The 25,115-nt window shown below is 42.0% G+C and overlaps 1 protein-coding gene and 2 long non-coding RNA genes across 3 annotated transcripts in view; 1 reads left to right on the top strand and 2 right to left on the bottom strand.

The window, feature by feature from the left end:
- Window positions 1-687: 687 nt before the first annotated feature.
- LOC306829830 lies at window positions 688-3,213 on the bottom strand. Its single transcript, XR_013779914.1, has 2 exons — window positions 2,679-3,213; window positions 688-905 (listed from the first exon to the last, which is right to left on the bottom strand). It is a non-coding gene; the product is annotated as an uncharacterized lncRNA (long non-coding RNA).
- Window positions 3,214-4,496: 1,283 nt separating this feature from the next.
- LOC306828872 lies at window positions 4,497-8,248 on the bottom strand. Its single transcript, XR_013779801.1, has 2 exons — window positions 8,126-8,248; window positions 4,497-6,554 (listed from the first exon to the last, which is right to left on the bottom strand). It is a non-coding gene; the product is annotated as an uncharacterized lncRNA (long non-coding RNA).
- Window positions 8,249-9,153: 905 nt separating this feature from the next.
- LOC306828871 (LIM and calponin homology domains-containing protein 1-like) overlaps window positions 9,154-25,115 on the top strand; it is a 72,283-nt gene continuing 56,321 nt past the window's right edge. Inside the window, exons 1-3 of the mRNA XM_079351598.1 lie at window positions 9,154-9,178; window positions 9,283-9,314; window positions 9,488-9,797. Of these exons, the coding sequence (XP_079207724.1) occupies window positions 9,696-9,797 (102 nt within the window). The 5' untranslated portion in view covers window positions 9,154-9,178; window positions 9,283-9,314; window positions 9,488-9,695. The remainder of the gene's footprint in view (window positions 9,179-9,282; window positions 9,315-9,487; window positions 9,798-25,115) is intronic.

The following is a 25,115-nucleotide window of genomic DNA, read 5'->3' as shown; positions in this document are numbered from 1 at the left end:
GTGGTACTTCAGAGGTCCATTTTGTGTAAATGTTTTACCACAAATTGAACAGCTAAATGGTTTCTCTCCTGAGTGAACTGCAGAGTGGTGCCTCAGATCTGCATTTCGTATAAATATTCTACCACAAACTGAACACTTGAAGGGTTTCTCCCCTGTGTGGGTCCTCATGTGAATCACAACAGCTGCTTGGGAAAAAAAACTTCTTTGACAAAGTGAACATATGAATTTTTTGCAACTCAAAAGTTTCACTCCTTTTAGTTTTTTTAGTTTCTTTTGCCCGAGGCTTGTAGCACATTCAGAGGAGCTGACTGATATTTTATGTGTATTACATACCACAATACTCTCAGGTACATCTTTGTTTTGCACCTGACTTGTGTCATCTGTCTTTGATTCAGAGAGTGAAGTGTTGTCAGGAGTATCTCCTATGTCTTTGTTTGGCAGAAGTTTTAAACCTTCCTGAGGTTCATCTCTCTCCTCCCAATCACCACTGTCATCAGTATCAGATCCAGAAAAGTGTGAAGTCTTGTCAGGAGCATCTGGCTGTAAATGACTGTCTGGATTAAAGCCTCTGCCTGGTTCTGGTCCGGCACAGTCCTCTCCGTCAGCTTCTGTTTTCATATGCTGTGTGTCTCTGCTCTCTTCAGTTTGGTTTTCATGAAGCTGTGAGATCTGAGGTTTCTCTTCGCCTTCTTCTTCCGTCTTCACGGGGACAAGTTGGAATGTTAACATGCTGATATCAAACTCCTCTGGCCCTTGAAGCTGCTCTCCTTCCTGTCTGCCCCAGAGCTCCTTCTCTTCATCTTTAATTTGTGCTGAGTTTGGTGGCTCGCTCTGGTCCAGTCTAGGGCTCAGATCCTGCTGCTCAGGGGAAACCTCGTCTTGACTCACCACCAGCTGCTGCACATCTGTGAAAAAAGTGAAATACATAAAGTTATAAAAACCTGAATTTACTACTCAGATGAAACCACTGATAGCACTGCTTTATAGAGAGTATGCACGAGACGTCTCAGTGGGTGGAGTCACTGCAGTTCAAGGCAGTGAGTGACACCATCAGTGGTAACTACAGTGTTTATTAACCGCTTGTTGCTCTTTTTGTGTGATTAGATCAAACGCACCGACAGTATCGTGACAGTTCTCTCTGTGGACGTGCTGTCATGTCATTTTTGTGCACAAACTATCACATAAGCTGAGTCCCATTCCAGCGGCCGCAGCCTTCGTGGGCTGCATTGTCAGAACGATTGCGTCACACCGGCGTGATAAGTGCTGTCCCAATTCCACGGCTCCTTCGAATGCAGCCGAGAAAAGAATCCTTCTTTTCCCCGATTTGGAGGCTCCAACGGTTGGATACTTTGCAGCCTTCCCTTCCCATGATGCATTGCGCGCAAGGGATATTCAACATTAACGTTAACAATGGCATCCAGAATAATGCCTGATAAAAGATTGAAAATGGCACTGGTGTTGTCAGCCCTTGGTCTTTAGTGGAAAAAGCAAAGAAGAGGTAAAGGCAACAGATAAGGAGAAACCGCACTAATGGGTGAAAGCATGGCTAACAGAGAGATTCCTCTCACCAACCTCGCTGACTGATGCCGAAACGAAATGTCGAATCAGCCAAAAAATGGCTGATGGGGGTCGACAGAGTATGATACACCACAAAAACAAGGGTGACGTTCTCCTCGCTGTGTCAGGGCCTTTTTTCTTTTTTTTATATACTTTATTAATCCCAGGAGGGGAAATTCGGTTTTCACACACATAGGCCGAGATACACACTCATGCACAAACAGGGTTCTAGTGACATGCATTAATGGAGAGGTCTCAGGGTGAGGGGGCTGCCCACAGCGAGCGCTCCAGAGCAGTTTTTGGGGTTCGGTGCCTTGCTCAGGGGCACCTCGGCAGTGCTCAGGAAATGGACTGGCACCTCTCCAGCTACCAGACCAGTTTCCGGACTTGGTCCGTGCCGGGACTTGAACCGGCGACCCTCCGGTTCCCAACCCAAGTCCCTACAGACTGAGCTACTGCCACCCTGGAAGTCAAAATCCACAAGAAGTTTCTAACTATGTTATTTATGATCTTATGTACACAACCTTAAGTCTCTTAAAGTATCAGAGATGACGTCTTCACCGTTTGCTGAGATTTGGTCATTTTGTATTCAATTCTGGACAAAAATTCTGTACATTATGCGAATCCTGAGCTGTGGTGCAACACGACGAAATGGACGCAAAATGAAGCGCAAAGGAGGCGAAATTCAAACATTAAGTTATAACGACTGTCTGCGGACATGTTGGGCTGCACAACTCGAGTGGTCAGCCTGCAAATAACACTGAAAGCGGCCGTAATCCGGATGCAGTTCCTGCAGGAAACAGTGATATTCACAGAGCCGTGTTTGAACCTACAACTTTTCTGACTTTGGTCAACGGGTAAATGGCAGCCATGACACCACCGTGGCTGATTGTAGGAGATGAAAACGAACATTGATATCTATTTGACCTCCTCCTCAGCTTGTTTCTTCAGAGTCAGATGGTGAACTTTTGGTTCAATATATTTGATCAACACAGTGACATTCACACGATACTGCAACACAAGTATTTTTTGCTCGTAGGGAAAAGTCAAAAGTCAATCAAACAAACAGGTAATGTTCACATTTTACTGGAAATGAATAAGCATAAAAAACCAATACAAACCTAATCTGTGTAGGCAGACTCTAGGGTTGAAAGCAGCATCCAGCAGGTGGCGTTGTTGCCTCGCTTCCCGTTTTAATCGACAGATTTCCTCCTCATACTGTGCTTGTGTTGTTTTAAACTGCTCCAGAATCTCTTCAGCAGCTGCAGGCAGTCTCTGCTCGGTGAAAGCTCTCAGCAACTCAACTTCAGACATTTTAGAAAAATCACGGCAACTTCTCCAACCAAAACTAAAGCCCCCTTTCCACACAGCAGTCCGGTGCGGATCCCGTTTGTGATTCCACAGCCACCCACGTGTTAGCCGCAGCAGCTAACAGCTAACCGCTAACTAATAAATTCAACAAAGGAGGAAAACGCTGCTCAAACAAACCCACACTGGAAGACATCCTGCGGTTCATCCACTTTGCCACTAGCATGTGGATCTTTGGAACAAAACTCAAACTTTGTTTCAGAGGAGGCTGAGAGGAGAAATACAGACGTAAACAATCAACTGTGTTGTTGTTGTTCTCTTCTTCTTTCTCTTCTTCTTCTAGTTTAATGGCGGGTTACAAACATATCTTAAAGAGGTGTATACCGCCACCTACTGTACCGGAGTATGTAGCTTGAGCTTATACTTCTCCATTTAATATAAAATAAATGAAATAAAATAAATAAATGATTAATAAGCTAAATCCGATGATATATCTCTATATATTTCAAGAATTGTATCACAACTGTCTGTGTTTATATATATATATATATATATATATATATATATATATATATATATTCGAACAAATATATATTTGTTGATGTCTTTTGACAGTTTGTACATCAGAATAAGTATGTATAATTATTCGAATATATGTTATATAGTTATATGGGCTAAGTCAAAACTGTATAACAATAATAATAGATAATAAATAATACATAAAATTCAAGACAATATCTTTTAGTCAGTAGAAATTGTCTTTGTCTGAAACAGACTGCAGGTTGTTCTTCTGGTGTTTGTTATCAGGTAAAGAGACTGAACACTGTAACTGTGTGTGTTTGATTAGAAATAATACAGTGCATGTGTGTGTGTGTGTGGACATAAACAGCTGTTAGTCTTATTGACAGCTGGACGTGATCAGCTGATGTTGCGTCATGTGACGCTGTCAAGGAAAGGACGTTTCAAATCTGTTAAAACTGATTTCCTGCGTCCTCTCTCCTCGGTTTCGTTTCCTCCGTGCATCTCTGGTGGGCGGGACTAAGACGCAAGTGGAGGAGACAATTTGGAGGGCACTATGCAAATAAGGGAACCGGAACATCCCTTATGGTGCAATGACCTGAGGGGCCTAGTTGTAAAAGTTCTGTGATGTAAACTGAAGGGCTTTAAAGCAAGAAAGAAAATTACGCGTGTCTATTCTGAACTGGGAGCCGGTGCAAGAATGTCAAAAGAGGTGTTATGTGATGACATGTTTTGCATCTGCAAAAGAGTTTGGCTGCAGCATTTTGAACAAAATGTACATGTGTGTAGAGGTCTGGTACATATCAAAATATTGAATTTCAGTAGTTGGGTCTGGAGGTCATCAGGGCATGGATGTGACTTGACCAAGGAGACTTTGACATGTGGCTGCAGGAGCTGGGCATAAACCTACCAGTGATCCACGGCTGCCCCTGGCTGCATGTACATCCAAGGGTTGTCTCAGAGCTCCATTTTCTTTGCAAATCCTGTACTGCAAAGGGAACACATGTAACGACTATCTTCTGTGTATCGGAATGTTCATCTCTTCTCATGGAAATGTTTTTTTCACAAACAGAGCAGCTGAAGTATTTCAAAAAACTCTGTGAGCGGGTCAGTAAATATCAAGACCAATTTAGACTTTATTTTATGTTTGGAACAAAGAGGTTTTTTTTTTACATACAAAGCAAACATACAACATATTTGTACAACATTTTTGAATAACTGTTTCAGAATGCAGAATTTATATATCCATGTGACTTTGTCTGCTGAAAAGATCAAACTGAAGAAGACTTAATTTGAAGTCTGTTTCGTGTTTTTTATCTGAACATCATTAAGATGTGTGACCTTTTTTGACACATTTCTACAGGAATTGATAGGCATTACAGACATTTTGAATTTTCCTTCTTTCACAAGCATGTAACGTTTGAAACAATCATGTTAAGAGACCGTTTTTTAAGAATATGAACAACTCAATGTTTCCTCTCAAGTGTGAATTGCTAGGTGGCGTTTTAGATGTTCAATTTGTGCAAATCTTTTACAACAAACTGAACAGCTAAATGGTTTCTCTCCTGAGTGAACTACAGAGTGTCGCCTCAGATGTCCATTTCGTGCAAATCTTTTACCACAAACTGAGCAGCTAAATGGTTTCTCTCCTGAGTGAACTGCCATGTGGGACTTCAGATCTCCATTTTGTGTAAATCTTTTACCACAAACTGAGCAGCTAATTGGTTTCTCTCCTGAGTGAATAGCAGAGTGTCGCCTCAGACATGTATTTTGTATAAATCTTTTACCACAAACTGAGCAGCTAAATGGTTTCTCTCCTGAGTGAACTGCCATGTGGTACTTAAGATTTGCATTTTGTGGAAATCTTTTACCGCAAACTGAACAGCTAATTGGTTTCTCTCCTGAGTGAACTGCCATGTGTTCCTTCAGATGTCCATTTTGTGTAAATCTTTTACCACAATCTGAACAGCTAAATGGTTTCTCTCCTGAGTGAATTACAGAGTGTAGCCTCAGAGATCCATTTTGTGTAAATCTTTTACCACAAACTGAACAGCTAAATGGTTTCTCTCCTGAGTGAACTGCCATGTGTTTCTTCAGATGTTTATTTTGTGTAAACCTTTTATCACAAATTGAACAGCTAAATGGTTTCTCTTCTGAGTGACATGCCATGTGGGAGTTCAGATCTCCATTTCGTATAAATCTTTTGCCACAAACTGAACAGCTAAATGCTTTCTCTCCTGAGTGAACTGCCATGTGGGACTTCAGATCTGCATTTCGTGTAAACCTTTTATCACAAATTGAACAGCTAAATGGTTTCTCTCCTGAGTGAACTGCCATGTGTTTCTTTATCTGCCCATTTTGTGCAAATCTTTTACCACAAACTGAACAGCTAAATGGTTTCTCCCCTGTGTGGGTCCTCATGTGAATCACAACAGCTGCTTGGGAAGAAAAACTTTTTTGACAAAGTGAACAGCTGAGTTTTTTGCAGCTCAAAAGTTTCACTCCTGTTTGGATTCCTTTTTGTTTTTTTAGTTTCTTTTGCCCGAAGCTTGTAGCACATTCAGAGGAGCTGACTGATATTTTATCTGTATTACATACCACAATACTCTCAGGTACATCTTTGTTTTGTACCTGACTTGTGTCATCTGTCTTTGATTCAGAGAGTGAAGTGTTGTCGGGAGTTTCTCCTATGTCTTTGTTTGGCAGAAGTTTTAAACCTTCCTGAGGTTCATCTCTCTCCTCCCAATCCCCACTGTCATCAGTATCAGATCCAGAAAAGTGTGAAGTCTTGTCAGGAGCATCTGGCTGTAAATGACTGTCTGGATTAAAGCCTCTGCCTGGTTCTGGTCCGGCACAGTCCTCTCCGTCAGCTTCTGTTTTCATATGCTGTGTGTCTCTGCTCTCTTCAGTTTGGTTTTCATGAAGCTGTGAGATCTGAGGTTTCTCTTCGCCTTCTTCTTCCGTCTTCACAGGGATAAGTTGGAATGTTAACATGCTGATATCAAAATCCTCTGGCCCTTGAAGCTGCTCTCCTTCCTGTCTGCCCCAGAGCTCCTTCTCTTCATCTTCAATTTGTGCTGAGTTTGGTGGCTCACTCTGGTCCAGTCTAGGGCTCAGACCCTGCTGCTCAGGGGAAACCTCGTCTTGACTCACCACCAGCTGCTGCACATCTGTGAAAACAGTGAAATACATAAAGTTATAAAAACCTGAATTTACTACTCAGATGAAACCACTGATAGCACTGCTTTATAGGGGGTATGCACGAGACGTCTCAGTGGGTGGAGTCGCTGCACTTCAAGGCAGCGAGTGACACCATCAGTGGTAACTACAGTGTTTATTAACCGCTTGTTGCTCTTTTTGTGTGATTAGATCAAACGCACCGACAGTATTGTGACAGTTCTCTCTGTGGACGTGCTGTCATGTCATTTTTGTGCACAAACCATCACATAAGCCGAGTCCCATTCCAGCGGCCGCAGCCTTCGTGGGCTGCATTGTCAGAACGATTGCGTCACACCGGCGTGATAAGTGCTGTCCCAATTCAGCGGCTCCTTCGAATGCAGCCGAGAAAAGAATCCTTCTTTTCCCCGATTTGGAGGCTCCAATGGTTGGATACTTTGCAGCCTTCCCTTCCCATGATGCATTGCGCGCGGGGTATATTCATACATAAACATTAACAATGGCATCTAGAATAATGCCTGAGAAAAGGTTGAAAATGGCACTGGTGTTGTCAGCCCTTGGTCTTTAGTGGAAAAAGCAAAGAAGAGGTAAAGGCATCAGATAAGGAGAAACCGCACTAATGGGTGAAAGCATGGCTAACAGAGAGATTCCTCTCACCAACCTCGCTGACTGATGCCGAAACGAAATGTCGAATCGGCCAAAAAATGGCTGATGGGGGTCGACAGAGTACGACACACCACAAATACAAGGGTGACGTTCTCCTCGCTGTGTCAGGGCCTTTAATGTCCCTGGAAGTCAAAATCCACAGTTTCTAACTATGTTATTTATGATCTTATGTACTCAACCTTAAGTCTCTTAAAGTATCAGAAATGACGTCTTAACCGTTTGTTGAGATTTGGTCATTTTGTATTCAATTCTGGACAAAAATTCTGTACATTATGCGAATCGTGAGCTGCGGTGCAACACGACGAAATGGATGCAAAATGAAGCGCAAGGGAGGCGAAATTCGTGGCTTCGCATGAGTTACAAACATCCAACTTGAGATTCAACACATTCACATAATGAGATGACACCACAGCCAATCACCATTGACAGAAGACGATGACAAGGATGATGTCAGCGATGGAGGAGAAAGTTATAACGACTGTCTGCGGACATGTGGAGCTGCACAACTCGAGTGGTCAGTCTGCAAATAACACTGAAAGCGGTCGTAATCCGTACGCAGTTCCTGCAGGAAACAGTGATATTCACAGAGCAGTGTTTGAACCTACAACTTTTCTGACTTTGGTCAACGGGTAAATGGCAGCCATGACACCACCGTGGCTGATTGTAGGAGACGAAAACAAACATTGATATCTATTTGACAAGCCCCTCCTCCTCAGCTCGTTTCTTCAGAGTCAGATGGTGAACTTTTGGTTCAATATATTTGATCAACACAGTGACATTCACACGATCCTGCAACACCAGTATTTTTTGCTCGTAGGGAAAAGTCAAAAGTCAATCAAACAAACAGGTAATGTTCACATTTTACTGGAAATGAATAAGAATAAATACCATTACAAACCTAATCTGTGTAGGCAGACTCTAGGGTTGAAAGCAGCATCCAGCAGATGGCGTTGTTGCCTCGTTTCCCGTTTTAATCGACAGATTTCCTCCTCATACTGTGCTTGTGTTGTTTTAAACTGCTCCAGAATCTCTTCAGCAGCTGCAGGCAGTCTCTGCTCGGTGAAAGCTCTCAGCAACTCAACTTCAGACATTTTAGAAAAATCACGGCAACTTCTCCACCCAAAACTCCGTTATCTAAAGCCCCCTTTCCACACAGCAGTCCGGTGCGGATCCCGTTTGCGATTCCACAGCCACCCACGTGTAAGCCGCAGCAGCTAACAGCTAACCGCTAACTAATACATTCAACAAAGGAGGAAAACGCTGCTCAAACAAACCCACGCTGGAAGACATCCTGCGGTTCATCCACTTTGCCACTAGCATGTGGATCTTTAGAACAAAACTCAAACTTTGTTTCAGAGAAGGCTGAGAGGAGAAATACAGACGTAAACAATCAACTGTGTTGTTGTTGTTCTCTTCTTCTTTCTCTTCTTCTTTCTCTTCTTCTTCTAGTTTAATGGCGGGTTACAAACATATCTTAAAGAGGTGTATACCGCCACCTACTGTACCGGAGTATGTAGCTTGAGCTTATACTTCTCTATTTAATATAAAATAAATGAAATAAAATAAATAAAGAATTAATAAGCTAAATCCGATGATATATCTCTATATATTTCAAGAATTGTATCACAACTGTCTGTGTTTATATACATATATATATATATATATATATATATATATAGATATAGATAGATAGATAGATAGATAGATAGATAGATAGATAGATAGATACACACACACACACACACACACACACACACACACACACACACCTCTGTGCATTACTTGAATGTTTGTGATAGTTTTTGGTTGTTTTAAATTAACTTTATTTTAAGGTGAACGGTCGTAAAACGACCTGACGAGCTGGAGTTTTATTACGGTTACCATGGAGACACAGAAGTTGTTTCTAGACGTTAAATTTGAGGTTTTAACGTCACGTGAGCGGTGCACCTCGGTAATGTTTAACATTAAATTAAGAAACCTTCCACATAAAATGGATGGTTTTGTATGTAGGCGTGCTCTAATCATGCCAAGCTGTATGTTTTGTCTTTTTCTTAGTTTCACTTCCGCCACCAGTTTAAAATTTACAGGTAGAAAACATGACAGCCTTACTAGTTTTTCTTTTTTTTAAAGTTTTAATTGTTATTGGTGCACATACTGTATATATTATGTCGCTGAACAGAATGCTTTTATTTTGAAACGTGACACCGGAAGTCCTATTACTAGGTATGGGTGACTTGACACTTTCATCATCTACCTACAGACTCCCAAGAGGAGCGAAACCAGAGAGCAGGAGCTGGTCCGTTCGCCTCGCCGGTGTTGCTGTAACACCGACAACCGAGGGAGGAGAACCGCCTGACCGACAGGACTCACGACACATTCTGGGGGGGGGAAATAACGCGCCACTGAGCCGCTTTTTGCACAATCCTACTGCAGGCTTTAACACTTGGGAGAGCAGAGGTTCTTCACCAATGGCAAGTCCGGTTGCAGACATCGGACCGTCTCATCAGCATCACCCGGTGACCGAGTCCGCCGCAGACGCCGCGTTTCAGGAGGCGCAGAAATGGATTGAGGTGAGTGCGCATACCGGTTTAGAAGAATTTATTTCATACACTGTTGAGCACTCTTTCATACGGATGTGTGGCCTTAAGTTACTGGTTTGTCTCTGCAGAAGCTTGTCCTTTAAACAGCAGTTGAATTTTATTGCTTAGTCACCTGTTGAAAGGTTACTCAACCAGGCACAATTTGGCACAAACTATGCGTAAAATGCAAGTTATGTCTGATGAAAATACGCAGCGTGTTACTTGTGTGTGCTTGTTGCTCAGTAATAAATGTGTTTAGTTTATATCTCCAAATCAACATCCCTGGGAAAAAAAAACAAAAAAAAAACTTCAGACTTAATAACTACCCAAATACTTTCTTCATAGACTCGTATGCTTCTCATATGTCTTCTAACTTTAATCATGTAACATTCCTCATAGTGTATTGTATGTTTTGTGCTGCAGCCTCCTTATGGTGACTCTCATTCTTTCATTTGTTGTTGGGTGCCATTAAACAGTAGCAGTGGCTGCCGTGGGGCCTGCTGCGTGTTTGCCTGAAAACAATGAATGCATCATGTGGAATGGATTTTTTTTTTTTTTGCGATCCTGTCGAACAATAATCACACAAATGAGGTTTTGTTCTGGGAGAATTTCAATCATGACACTCGCCTGCCTGCCTGCCCCCATTCATTGCATCTGACTTTGTCATCCTGCAGTTGGCTGGCTGGGCTCTGTGTCCGCCTTTTAAAACACTGACTGCATGGCAGGGTGTTTATCTGTGAGGAATGCAGCCTCAGCTCGGCAGCTTTTAAAATCTGTTGTGAAATCCCACCGCCGACGTGACGGGTTTAAACCGATTCAGAAACACATCAACAATGTGTGAAGAGAATTCTAGAGCAGGACCTCGGGACCCTCCACCAACTCCTTCATAAACAAATGTTTACAATAGTTTTTAACCAATCAGATTTATTGTATGTACAACTTAACAGTTTGGACCTCAGGTGGTGGGGAACATATGACACACTAAGGACATTTTTACGCAGTTGCACATTCATGAACCACTTTTGGGTCCTGATCCACCAGTTGAGAACCAATACACTAATCATAACCACTGTCTCCCTGCTCTGATACATCTTTGTATTTTCTTTTACTGAACATGAACGATTTGAATGACATATTTTCCAACGAGCTTGAAGATTTTGAAAATCTTTTCATTTCCAATGTTTGGCACGAGTCTTATAAAAAGCAGAATACATCCCAGTGGTCCAGAGATCGAGATGTTGAAGACTCATAATTTCTGATGCTGGAGATATGAAAGCTCCTTTGCACCATCATGTCAGTAAGAACCTGTGTCATACAGCTGCGTTGAGGCTCTTGATTTAAAAACAGCGGCGTGAAGGAGCGGTGCATTTTCTAAACATCTCTCTTGTTTTGGAACACCTTCTGCTTTCATGGCTTTTGCTGCTGATTTGAACCCTGGATATCTTACCAGCAACCTCATGATGTGTTTAACCGTACTGTGTGAAAGTTGATCTTCCTCTCTTCTTTTTAAGAGTGTCATCCTCCAATACAGACCGATTTAGCAGCACCGAACTCCATTAAGGGTCTTATCAAGTCTTTAAAAAGCCACTACTGACCTAGAATCTCAGCGGCAGATCGGGGCAGAGAGCTGAAAAGACGAGAGAGAGAGAGAGAGGGCTGATACCTCTCCTGTGTTATTGTTCCTCTGTCACGCTCGGCCCTGCAGGGACTCGTATCATTACCCATGCTCACCTGGGGCGCGTTTCAGTAAGCAGCTTTTATGCAAACACTGAGTAAGTTAACCCCGAGATGAGGGAAACTCTGAGTTTCCTGTTTCAGCAGGGAGAGGTCACTCAAACCTGAGAAAGAGGACTAAGTCAGGCCTGTATAGTTCACAGTCTCAGTTACCATGGCAACTGAACCTAACCTGCTCGGGAGGTTAGGTTTTCTTCTTTGAAGCCTAAGTTTGTCTCTGCGTCTCCTCCCTCTGTCGTTCAGTCCGTATCACGCCCTTTTAGTGAACAGTCACTGTTCGTCTGAATAAAAGTCCAGGTTGTTAGGTAGGCTGCAGAGTATGAAACAAACTAAACTAGCTGCTTTAGTCCATTTTCTTCTGCTGCTGTACATACATGAGAAGAAGAAAATTATGTGCTGATGTGAGCAGCTGTTTTCTCAAACACACCACCTCTCTCTCCTCTGAGCTGCACGAGTGTTACTGTCTTTACCTGTTCCTATTCACCGTATGTTCGGGGCTCCATTAATGTTGGCTTTTTATCCTCACGGTGCACGTGCCGAACACCGAGGGAACTTTCTCAGAGTGGATTTAACAAACTCAAATCAGCTGATCTGGAACAGAAAACGGAGAGTTTCCCCCCTGAGGGTGAATCGACTCAGAGCTCCGAGTCAGACGGAGAATCTGTTGAACCGTCTCTCAGAAACGGGCCCCTGGTGACAGGCCGACGGTCTCCTTGGGGAACTGGAGACGTGTCCCAGGTTCCTGGATGAAGAGAACAACATCAAGTCAGAATCCCATCAGTCTGTGCTGATTTAACTGGCTGTCATATATGATGTCAGGGCATCAGCATGGGATTATCTGTCAGAGGAAAAAACTCCAAATGTGCACCTAGAGTCTGCAGAAAACAGCCTTACTGTTGACCTGCATGCTTTGCTTTGTGTTGTTCACTCTTTAGATGTAGTCTTCCTCTGACAGGTTGAAACACAGATGGTGTTGAGGCTGCTGTTGAATACCAGATTTATGCTGCTTTGTCAGTCTTCTGGTGCTGCTATAGTAACACACAGATAACAAACAGATACTGTAGCTCTTCTTTTTTTTTTGTCCAGTAGAGTTTCACATGAACTCTGTAACAGTAAATGTATATCCTGGATGATCAGTCTGTCCTCAGCCTTTCTCACATAACTTATAGGAAGTTTTTACTTACACGTGGGAGCCTTTGCTCTGCAGATGACTTTTCATCGATCCCAAAGTTAAAGCATCCGAGGTGGAGACCGATTTCCTCCAGTTGTTTCTGCTCTTTCATGAGCAGATAGATAGATTGATAGATAGATATATATATATAGGTAGGTAGGTAGGTAGGTAGGTAGGTAGGTAGATACTTTATTGATCCCGAAGGATTTTTTTTTTTGATAGATAGATGAGCACGATGGTTTGGGACTCATGGAAAAAGGGAGAAAAAATGGTGCATTTTCATCACGATCGGTACCCGCACCAGAAAATGTTCACTGGAGCACAAGACGAGCCCTCGCTGGCAAGTACAGCTTGTTGGTTTCCATGACGACATGCACTAGCACTGATGCTTGGTCGCATTTTTTGAGAAACTGCAAGCAAAGGTAGAAACCTACTTGTAGTTGGCTGATCTTTGATCGTCGGTGACACGGTTCATCCTGACCGTCCACTTCAGACTGCAAAGGATTCCTGTCAGATGTGTCGCCATGGAAACGTATCTCCAACACGTGGCAGCTAAATGCTCTGTTTGTTAAAGCAGACACCTTGATGGAGCATCAGCACCTGCTCTCATTACGTCCTCGCCCAGCTCACCGCTCGCTGCGTTGTTGAGGCTCCTCTGATCTTCACTGCTCACCGCCGCCTCCTTTGATGAGGAGGGAAACCTTCAGTCGGTTAAGTTGATTGATTTGTGTCTTGCAGCCTCAGGGTGTTCACATGAACGGAAACCCGATGAAAGTGTCTGACAGGCTCATTATTCCCCTCTTCACATCTCTGTGGTTTGATAAATTGGCGTTCATCAGTATCCTTCTCCAGTTTGGCGTTTGGGAAATTCAGATGAAAGAGCCTAACTGCGGAAAAATGAATCCATAAGTTCACTGGCTTTGTTATGATTCAAAACTTTTGAAAAAGAAAAAAATTCTTTCTTGTGATCGATGAGCAGAGGACATATGGGAAAGGAAACAGTTTGGATTAAATAATCAAAAAGTCACAAAGAAGGAAAACCCATCTGGCATGTGGAGAGTCGTAAATATTTCAGTCAGTTCAAACAAAGCCGAGTGTAAGAGACTCATCCATACAGTCAATCATATCAGTCAAAAAAAAAAGATTTCACATCTTTATGGACAGGCAGTTAAGCCTGCACGGCCAGACAAGCTGACTTGCTGAGCTTAAAACACAATCCATGATTTAAAATCTGCTTGAAAAGGAGACATGTGAGCTGAGGCCGTGCTGATGTCTGCACATGAAGGCGGGTCGCCTCCGACTCGCTAGATCCACGCTCAGTTCACAGACTTCTTCAGCTGTTTTCAGTTTAAGACGGGCATCACATGTGTCGCTGTACGGCGCTCGGACTCTCACGAGTGATTTTTCACGTGTCACAAATGGAAGTGAAAAATCGTCAGTGTTTTTTTCCAGAGCTTGTCTCGACCGTTCGGTGTCTCTCTTCTATTGTTTCTGTGTCGTCTCAGTCGCTCTCTTCAGACAATCACCTCCCCTCTATCCAAGACAAGGCATGTTCCAGGTGCTGGAAACTGTGGAAACTTCATTTTGATATGCCTGAAAGGGAAAGTCCCATCGTCCACATGTCAATGGCTGACATTATTCCAGTGATGTCATTGCACCCGGCAGTCAAATAACTGGACTGAATCGATGTTATGAGGTTGTCTGTTGAGTACACCATATGTTAGGTGCTCTGGGTTTGGCTCCTCTTATTCTTCTCAACAGTCTACTCTGTATTTGATCTCCAGCTTTGGCGTGTAGAAGTCGACATGCACACCTTGTATTGGCTGTAGCATACACAATGTGTGCTGTCCAGTCCAAAGAAGGCAATGTAAGGCATCCAATAGATGTTAGACTACACTGCCTGATGAACAGGATTCAAATCAATTGCTGGTGTTAAAGCCTTTTCTGCACACCTGTAATGCTGATTTCACAGACTGTCCTGCTGTTTTAAATGAAAATGAGTTAAAGTTGTTAAAGTTTGTCTAGACAAAGACGTTATATGTGCCTCCTTCCTGCACTGTAGCATGTTGATGCTTTAGATTTGCTGGGTTGAAGGCTCTCTGTCCTTGCCGGCTGTCCTGACAGCAGCAGAAGATGAATGATGGGATTCACCATCGCCCCTGGGCTGTTTTTGAAAGCCGGCGCCACGTGTGGAGAAAGATCTGTAGTCAGTCACTCCTGAATTCATCCTCGAGATGTCATTCCCAGTTTGGGGTCACCGTCAGTCTTTCCCACAGAACACACTGACATGTTAAGTGCACAGCTTTCTTCTCGGTTTCTCTCAAAGTACATGAGATGCACCGCTGTAACAAGAAGGCACTGAAGACAGCAGGTATTTAAGAAGGAAGTGACTGTCAGGGGTTAAGGCTGGATCCAGGATGTCCCCTTCATCACTCATCTTAATGCTCTGCTGAGCTGAAAATCTGTAACCCCCCCCCCCCCCCCCAGCCCTTTTCCTCCTGTGCAGCTGGAATGACGAGCTTAGAGTACACGGTTAGGTGAATTATTCCAGGAGGAGAATGAAGTTGAAGGAAACACTCATTGTTTCCCTTTGCTTCTCTTCATACAGCTGAATGTATGAACTTCCTGTTTGTTTGTTTACTGATGAAATGGATCAGAGAGAGCACGGTGATGTTTTCATGAAAGGATAAATGGCCAGTTAATTCAGTTGAATATAAATTCATTATTATTATTCATCTGAAAAGACGTTAAATCCATCACGTCACCCTCATTTTTCATTGTAGGTAGAGATGGGACAGATCCGATCTGGTATCGGCACCACGTCCTACTCTGACATCATTTACACATCGACTCATGTCAGCGATCAAGAAAACTTTCCCGTCTTCAAACTGAACCGTACATGTCCACGAATCATCATCACAACGCTCAGACGGGATGAAACTGTCAGAGCAATGCCCTTCACTGCTGTGTTTACCACAGCTCACTCCTGACACCAACAATAACACCATTCATTATTTATTTTCAAATCTCTGAATCAGTATCGGGACATATGTTGCGGAAATTAAAAAAAAGTTTGATTTAAACTTTGAAACCTTCAATCAAAATGAACACCATGAAATAAACAGATACATTTTCACCTGTTTATTTAAGCCTGGTCTTTAGACTGCCATCATTAACAGAGATACTCAAAGATGAACTGTAGTTTAGACATCAGCTTCTGATCTGCTTCAAGGATTTCATTAAATTCATTATGATGATGATCTTTGCAGCGTCTCTTCCAAGGAGCAGCACGCTGATGAAGTGGATTTTTTACCTCTGGATTATCTTTGTTAAATATGTTTTTATTACAGCTACAGTTGTTTGCCTTTTATTTATGTTGCTCAGATCAAATCACCATTATTAAATGATCATGCCAAAACAAAATAATCTTCTCCGCTGAGCTGTAGCTCGTACACGCACGCAGGCAGCACTGGTTGCTTCTCTATCTTTGCCAGTCCAGCTTCAGTCACTTACACAGATGAGAATCCCGGAAAGTAAGATGCTAATTGCTAATCCGATGGTTATGATCTTCTTAATCTCAGCAGAAGCCTTCTGTCCTCTCCTGGTGAAGCAGAGAAAAGACCTGGCGTGTTGACATCGTGGCATTAGTGAAATAGCAAAAACAAGGGATTACACGTTTCAGGGACGCCAGTTTTTTTTTTCCCACCAATAACAACATTTAGAGTTCACTGAGGGAAAGGGGATGCATCACGCCGTATGCTAAAGACTGCATGTGGTTATATTTCTGAAAGTGGACAGATTCTAAAGAGGATGAAATGTTCCACCAACAATAATCCAAGTATTAAGACAATAATGCAGTTGTAAGCAACCAGATGGGTCTGAATGAACACACGCATGTTTAAGGTGAGAGGTGATCATGTGGTGGATTACTAAAGCAGAGGGGAGATTAGCCCCCTCCTCCTACACTGTGTGCATGTGTTAACATTTTCTGAGGCTTAATGCGTCCTTTTTTTTTTTTATACATTTTGTCGGTTCTTGGAAAGCCGGAGTTTTCTTTCAAACAGAAGTTGAAACATTTTTCATCAGTGCCCCAGATCGCCTTGTTTTCCCATCTGCTGTTGCTGATCTTAAAAGCAACATCATTGATTACTGTCCCTTCTGTTGTGTCCCGCCTGCAGCTGATTTTTTTATTTTTTCTTTGTAACGCCCTTCATCTCAAGGAGCTTTCATGTAAAGCAGTGGGATCCATTGGCCGCTGTTCATGTCCAATAAGGTCACAGTGGATATTTTAAAGGCGGCAGCACAGATGACAGAACACACAGGCTAAATGTTATCTTCTGAAGCAGCATAAAAAGGCCCCTTTGAAATCTGCAGGCACTTCATTTAACTGCCAAATTTATTCAAACAGCCACTTGACGAGGTGAGTGTCATGAAATGCATAAAGTTAATGTTTCCCGAAAGAATTTTCCTTAGGGTTGCACTAACTTGTTTCCAATGATATTTGAATTTAAGTATTTACGTTTATGTCTTGTAGTGCTGGAAGTCAAACACTGGCTCCTTTTTCACGTCTGCACAGCTGACCAATCAGGGCGTGCGTACAGAAATTGTTAGAAACCGCCAGTACGATCCAACAATCCATTTTATTCAAGTAAAATGCTAAAAAGAGAAAAGCTCAACATATTATTTGTAATAGTGATATATCCTTAAATACGCAGTCGAGCTGTTCAGGTTGTACTCTTCCTCTCTTCAGATGTACCATGATTGCACATCCATAGATAGGTGGATGCTAAAACGTCACTGAGAACATCAGCTGCTGGCTCAGGATGTCCCTGTGACGGTGAGGCTCTGTTAGCATGCGCTCTGACAAGGTGAACATGTTCATCCTGTCCACCCGTCAAGTCTCTGTGTTCACAAAGAGAGAGAGAGAGAGAGAGAGCTGTCCAGGAGGAAAGAGCAAGACGAGCATGGCACTCAACCTGCAGTGCGACACACACACACACACACACACACGGATCAGTGTGATGTAGAGCTGACTGTGTGCCAGGGCTGCACAACCACTCTACAGGAAAGCTTTTAAAGAGTGTTGTTACTTGCCACTTTAGCCTAATGCTCACTGGGAAGAGGAATACAACTGACAGATGCTGACAGCGCCTTACTGCCAGGACTTGGGGTTTTGATTTTTTTATTATTATTTTTATGATCATAAAATGTCAAGTATTTAGAAAAAGATGTCTAATGTCATAATTGTATTGTAGGTCTGAGATTCAGTGTAAATCTGCGTTACATCAACATGTGCAGCTTTCTTGACAGCCTTCTCCATCGCTGCCCCGTCCCTCTGCAACTCACTCCCCAAACCCATCCGTTCATGCACACATCTCCCAACTTTTAAGACCATGCTCAAAACTCAACTTTTTAAATGAGCTTTTAATACATAACTTTTTTTTCTTTTTTTTGTTTTATACTGTCTTCTGCTGTTTTTAACTGTATATTGTGTGATTTTCATATGTAAAGTGCCTTTGAGCATTTGTAAAAGCGCTTACAAATAAAATGTATTATTATTTACTCACACATTTTTGCGAGGAAGAGGAATGTCTTTGTATTTTTTATATTTAGTTATGTTTGCAGCCGATTGGGTGTTGGCTGGCAGGTTGTGGTCAGACTCTTTGTGGACTTAAAATCTGGCCTTATAAAGTGATGAGACATTAAAGGGCAACATAAAAGCTAATGAGCCGGAGAAGCTACATTGCTCTTGGTCTCTGCACTAACCGCAGCTGCTTCAATTAACACATCCCCATATTTGTTTCTAACAAAACACAAGGCATTCCCAGAGCAGGATTTATTGTGAGAACTTCTTGTTTGCAGTGCACTATGCGACCTTCACATGAAAGCCACAGCATGTCCCAATTTTTTACTTTTTTTTTTCTCCAGTAATAGTATTGCTTTGAAGTAACCATAAAATTGAAGCTTTTCAAGTTTTTACTGAAACAATCTGCTCTCCTTGAAATGAGAGAGCAGCCAAAAACCAAAGATGACCATGAGAACGAGACCCACAGAACTCTCTAGAAGACTTCTCGGACCCGTCTTTCTTAAATGAACTAGGTCAACGTGAAATACTCTGGCTACAGGAAGAGAGTAACCTCCATCATAACCAATGCAAGATTCAAGCACTTCAGTCTCCAACCTGTTCTCTATCTAATCTTTGTCCATAATTATAGGCTGCAGCTCCTCTCTCATGTAATCTGCCATCACTCTATTGATTGACCCCATTTGCAGGCAATCTGGGTCACTTTCCATGCCTCCCAATTCAGCTCTGATTCATGCACTTTTTAGTCAGGTTTCAGTGAGAGGTTGCTGTTGAAGTTCTTCAACCAGCTGGATGAACTTGTATGTCTTCTTTAATCCTCCTGTCCTGTAACATGCACACAGTTCTGCACTTTGATTGGTTTTTAACTGTTGGAGCTGTTTTAGTTGCAGTTGTAGGTTAAGTTTATGAAGGCCAGCTTTCTTGTGTGGCCGTGAAACTGGAAAAAGAGGTGAACAAGATCTTAAATACATGAGATGTTAGTCATACATGCACTATTTAAAGCAGTTTCTTTGTATATGGGACCCTCAAATACATGGATAGTACAGAGACTGACACTTCTTCTCTGTCCAGGGGATGTTTCTAATTGGGTCATGCAGGCTGTGCTGGTTTCCTACTTTTCAGAGTTGGGGCATTGGGGAGCTGGTCTCTTTCTGGCTATCCAGGGAGCAAGTGCAACCGGCGCCGGATGTTAGGATGACTGACAGTCTAGCAACAGTGTAGCATTGTACAATGTTCCTGCCTGGCTCTCAGGTTGCTCTCATCTAGCATGCACAAAGGCCTGATAATATTGAATGTTGAAGATAAAAACTCTCACCAAACCTGTTCAAAACTGGAACCTAAGCCTTTATTCTGTGATCAAAAGAAACATTTCATTGGTTGCGTTGTATTAGAAATGCAAAAAAACACTTCAAAATCGTCCCCTCTTACTCACTCATTTATGTTCAGTTCAGCTGAGACTAAGAGACACAAAGTCACATTAACTTCAGTTATCAACTTTACACATAGTGACACATGTCATAGAGATTCAGTCATTGTTAAACACCAGATAAAATAACATTGATTTCATTTCTTGACTCCACCAGACCAGATGAGTCAGGTCTCTTATGAATGGAGGCTTTTAGAGCTGAGTGGGATGGCTTTCATTGTCTCTCACACAGCTTCACATGATTCTGTGCCCACTTTGCCCAGCATTCCTGAGCCCCTGCATCCCCGACCCATTCAAAAACACACACACACACACACACACACACACACACACACACACACACACAGCCCCCCAGCTGGAGGCCCCCCACCAACAATGCATTCTGTCACCACACTCTGGAAAGTGACACAATTGTAGCTCAGCTGACTGACTGGTATTTGTCTGGACAGGACTGCATGATGCAGCACTGCGTTCCCTGCAGTCCTGTTTTTTTTCTCATGTTAGAGATTCGCTCTGGTTTTGTATTTGGGCGACAGTCTTCAGATGCATTATCTGCATTTTTTATAGATACACTGTGTATGGTACTAAGTTATACAGTTTCATAAAGTTATCGTTGTTGTGTTTTTGATTGAGAATAATATCAATACAAGAAAATAACAAGACAAATTAAACGATCAAATGGGGCACTGATGAACATGCACGTTCCTGACCGAGTGCACGCCGTATTGTGGTGAAGTTTGTTAAATATTTTTGCAGCAAAGCCTATTGAAGGTGTTTCTCCCTGGTCTGAGTCAGGCAGGTGGAGGCCTGCCGTGTGTCTCGGTCAAAACACGAGCACTTCACTTATCACAAGTCTCTGTCGTTAAGCGTGAGTATCAACAATGGACTGGCTTAGTGTACAGTACTGGCCTCTTGAGTTATCCCCATCAGCTTGCTGGTAGCAGGGGATAAACTCTAATCCTGATTAATCTAGCCAGCTGCACCTCCCACTTTTGGGGCGAGTTTGACAGCTCCCCTGGGTGGCCTGAGTCCTGGTTTTGACACTGTCATTCAAGAGATACAAGAAGCTTATCTGCAGATATTGTATTCAAATTAAAACCTGAATAAATCTAGATTGTGTATCATAACTTGCTTAGGTGCAGGGGTCTTTAAGCAATAAATTGTCTCAGGTCGAGCTGCCTTTTAGATGTCAAGTGATTGTGCATATTATAGTGTTGTAACTGTAGGTGACTGGCTGCTTTTAGACACTTTTATTTTTTTAAGTTCTTCTGGTGCTCTCATTGTGGTGCTGCGATCACTTTGCCATCTAAACACGTCACATCAGGCTTTAAAGCAGATCGTGACCTCTTTCCACTTTGAGGTGTTTTTTAAACGCTTTCTAGGAATTTACTAATCTTGAGTGACGTGAAAGAGAAGAGCGGTGGAGTCACAAAAATAAAAGCTTAAACCTGATAGATATCACTGATCAGTTTATTACTGTTTAAGAACATCCTTTAAACATGATGTTTGTGGGTTTAATGAAACGAGATGAAGGCATTCAGAGTAGAATCAAAGTCTTAGTTGATCTATTATAACTCCCATTATCAACATGCTTCTCCTGATATTAAATATCATCTTTTATAAGCAATTTCTTTTTCTTGCAAAACATTCACTTTCACATTGTGCACTCATTTTGCATTAAACTGTTTATGTGTTCAGTAATATAATCAGTTATTCAAACAGTTGCTAAGCAACTTATGTAATGAGGTGGAAAGCCTCCGCTTGAGTCAGTGAAGCTTCCTAGATTGGAGGTATAATCGCTGTTGTGAAACTGTTCCGATTTTGCTAAAAAAGCTCATTTTTCATAGCTTGAGTCCAGTCATGTCATTCCTAACGCTCGACCCTATCAGTCATCAATCCATCTCAGATTGCATGTTTGTGGTGTGTATAATACTGAGTAAAGGAGTGTGAGCCATAGGTCCTACAGAGGAAACTGGGGCTTAATCTAATAACTAAATTCCTCTTAAAATCTTCTTAAAGAAGTCTTTAATATGATCGCATTTGTGCATTTTTGGGGGTTAGCTCGTGATCACGCACTGTTATGCTAAGTGGTCCTGCTTTTTTTTTTCTTCCACATGTCACATGGATTGTTGTATGACATAACCCTACCTTTTGCATGACTCCGGCGGGTCATGATTACAAAGTCACCTGCAGAGCAAAGGTTTTGTCCTTTGTGTCTTCGTCCTCCGTCCTAGAAAATATTTGTGTGAAATGTTGTTTTTTGATTATAGGATCTGGTTCTTGCATCTATGAGAGCAATATACGCACATCATTTTTTTTTTATCTCAAAAAGATTACTCAAAGACGTTAAGGTAACACAAATGTAATGTTACCAAACACAGATTCTGCCTCTGAAAAAAGTCATAGTTTTTGAAGGGCAACGATTGAATTAGTGATGAGGTCACCTTGACTCACCCTAACATATGAACACACATGAATATGTTTAAATAACCAATTTAACCAATCTTAATGACCTTTTGAACGCAGCGTTAACCCCCCCTCCCTCAATGCAACTTTCAACAAATTGAGGATAAACATCTTCCTTGGGAGAGGTGATACAGTACTCGTGCTGGGATTCTTTCCTCACCCCTGTAGAGAGGCACAATGGCAGGATTCCTGTGTGCATCTGGAGTAAGGAAAGCTGGCTCCAGTGCTTCCTTTTCCTAATGGGAGGTCACTGAACATGGACTGACAGATATCCATGTTCTCCGGGGGGACAGCGGAGCTTGGCCCTGGGAAAATATTCCCATTTGCACAATCAAAAATTAGAGTTCATAGTATGGGATATATAAGCTTCACAATCATCGAAGGTAAACCTAAAATGGCCACTTACGATGCGTCCCATTTACCTTGGAATTCAAAACTCGTAGCTGGGAATGACGTCGCACCTGAGTCAACCGGGTTCCAGTCGGATGTCTCCAGGAGTACCTTTGTTTTGTCAGCTGATACCTGTCAAAAACAACACTCCATGTTGATAGTTTGCATGCAAAAATACACGACATGTCCACAGATAAACCTTGCAGTATACTATCTGAGTGATTTATTAAATTACACAAAAAGACACGTTTCTAACAAACCCAAATAGTTACAGTCTAAACTTCACTGTTTATGTACATAGCAGCAATGTTGGATGGACGACTGACGCTTTTCTGAGTTTCTGAGTCAGAAGTCGGAATACATGGAGTTTTCCTGATGACGATCAGACAGAATTTCCATCTTCTGAGAACAAATGGATTGCACCAATATCCTGTCCTCCAAAGACGGCATGATCCACCTAAAATCATTCATCTCCAGTTTCTGAACTCGTTTTTGTGTACCACAGTATTAGTTCTTCGGTAAAGACTGAACCGGAACAGTACACGTATGTATCTAAGGAGTGCTCAAAACCATCCAAAGGGTCTAAATGAGCCATAATGTGAATTTTAATACATTTTAAATATTCAAGTGTGATTTGAAAGACTTGGAAAGGTCCTTGAGAGTTTGTTGAATGAGTTGAAAACAAAACTTATTTTACCCTGTTGTGTATTTGTGATGAATGTTTCTTGATTTATTTGGCCTCATATCATCTGAATATAATGTAGCTGCCTCACAGCTAAGCGTTTGTCTTTGAGGAATGGCAGCGGGCTCTTTAGGTGAGAGTGTAACGGAAACCAAATTTAACTGTGTCAATGTTGAGTTTTGGATGTTTGAAACGTTCAACACTCGCGATCAGGCGCCGCTGTGAACACGCTGATTAACCAGCATTGTGCTCCGGCGTTGACACAGTGTGTCAGTGAAGCTCCTGATTAGTTCAACCTTCATGAGGACAGAGCTTTGTAATGAGAAGAGAAGGAGAGCGAGCATGTCTAAACGTGTAACCGAAGAATGAATCTTATCATGTTGACAGTGTTGAGGGGCTTTTTGTGTGTCTTGGCTCATATACAGACCTCCCTCTCTTATGATGACAACATGAAGACAAATCTAGTTCTTATCATCAGCCTTGTATTTACTCAGTCTCAAGGTCTGTTGCCTGGATACTGCTCTGAGTAGGGTGCACTTCATAGGCACAGTGCCAAATCTTTATATTGCCCAGTCTTCTAGAAAACAACACTTCTGTAACTCTTGAATAATTTCACTGAAGAAAATCTACATGACTGAACTCTGAGCTCGAAGTCTAAGCCCCGTTTCCAAGGGATTAGCAATAGCTGGAGAAATGCAGAGATTTAAAATAATTGCAGGAATTGTCAGTGATAATAATCTGGTACCTGCAGAAATTGAGTAATGACAGGGGGCATGTGATAACACTCAAGATTATAGCAGTCCCTTCAAACTCCTGGTTACATGACCAGTTGTGTTTTGATCTTGGTTGCGTTTCTACAATTAAACGTTTGTTTTTTGTTCTTTTTTAAAAAAAAAAATGTATACCTCTTATCTGAGAGAGTACAGTATAGAGTGGAAATGACATGGAAAGGAGCCACAGGAACTGCACCAAGATTTGGCACCCAATATTTGGTTCAAAATTATACAAATACAAAAATATTCTGTTTATGCAAGACATGTGTATTAATAAAGTTAAGATAACACAGTTCTTTTCTTAATAACAGTACCTTTTCAAAGGCCAATGGCATCAAGATGTCAGTGGACGCTGGACGTTGCCCTCAGCCTCATGGAGACTTTGACAGGCAGGATATTGGAGATTGATGGAGGCTTCTGGAAAAGCCCTGCTGCTTAAGAAGCTTTTCTCACAAAGCTAGTGTAGACATGGAGTCTCTTTGTTTCTGATCAGCGCTCTGTGGGGGGGGGGGGTGCAAGTGACATCATGATCAATTAAAACACATTTTATGATTCTTTTTATTGTTTCTATAGTGATATTGTGTGTTTTCATAAACACTTAAACACTGCCTGTATCTTTCTCTATTAAAATGAAACTGAGTGTGAAGTAAAGTGGGTTAGTAAAAAAAATACAGATTTGTTACTGCCCTCTCAGGATCATGCGTACGTTGAGCAGGTGGCATTGGTTCCATTGAGGGGGGAAAGTGGTATCCTCTGTAGTGTGTACTGAGTAGGTGGTCTTAGACGTATCATTGTTCCCAGTTAAAGCTGTAGTGCGTGGTATCACAATGAAAACCCTGTGTGTCCCTCACACAACCACATGGTCTCACTCTTCATCTGAATGCTCAGTGTTGAAGAGATTAGACAGTTCACCTTTCACCCAACTTCTACTATTATTTACATGATAGATGATATCTCTATTGAACACTTGAAATCCATTCAGTACAGGTATTCCACTATTTATTAGTGATACTTGATGTTGACAGCCTTTAATTACAGTTTCAATCATTAATACACACGAGTAAGCTCACCAGCTTTACATTC

Source organism: Symphodus melops (genome assembly GCF_947650265.1).
Source record: "Symphodus melops genome assembly, chromosome: 9".
Classification (NCBI taxonomy): domain Eukaryota; kingdom Metazoa; phylum Chordata; class Actinopteri; order Labriformes; family Labridae; genus Symphodus; species Symphodus melops.
Note: the sequence above shows the minus strand (reverse complement) of the source record. Positions and strands in the feature narration are given on the sequence as shown.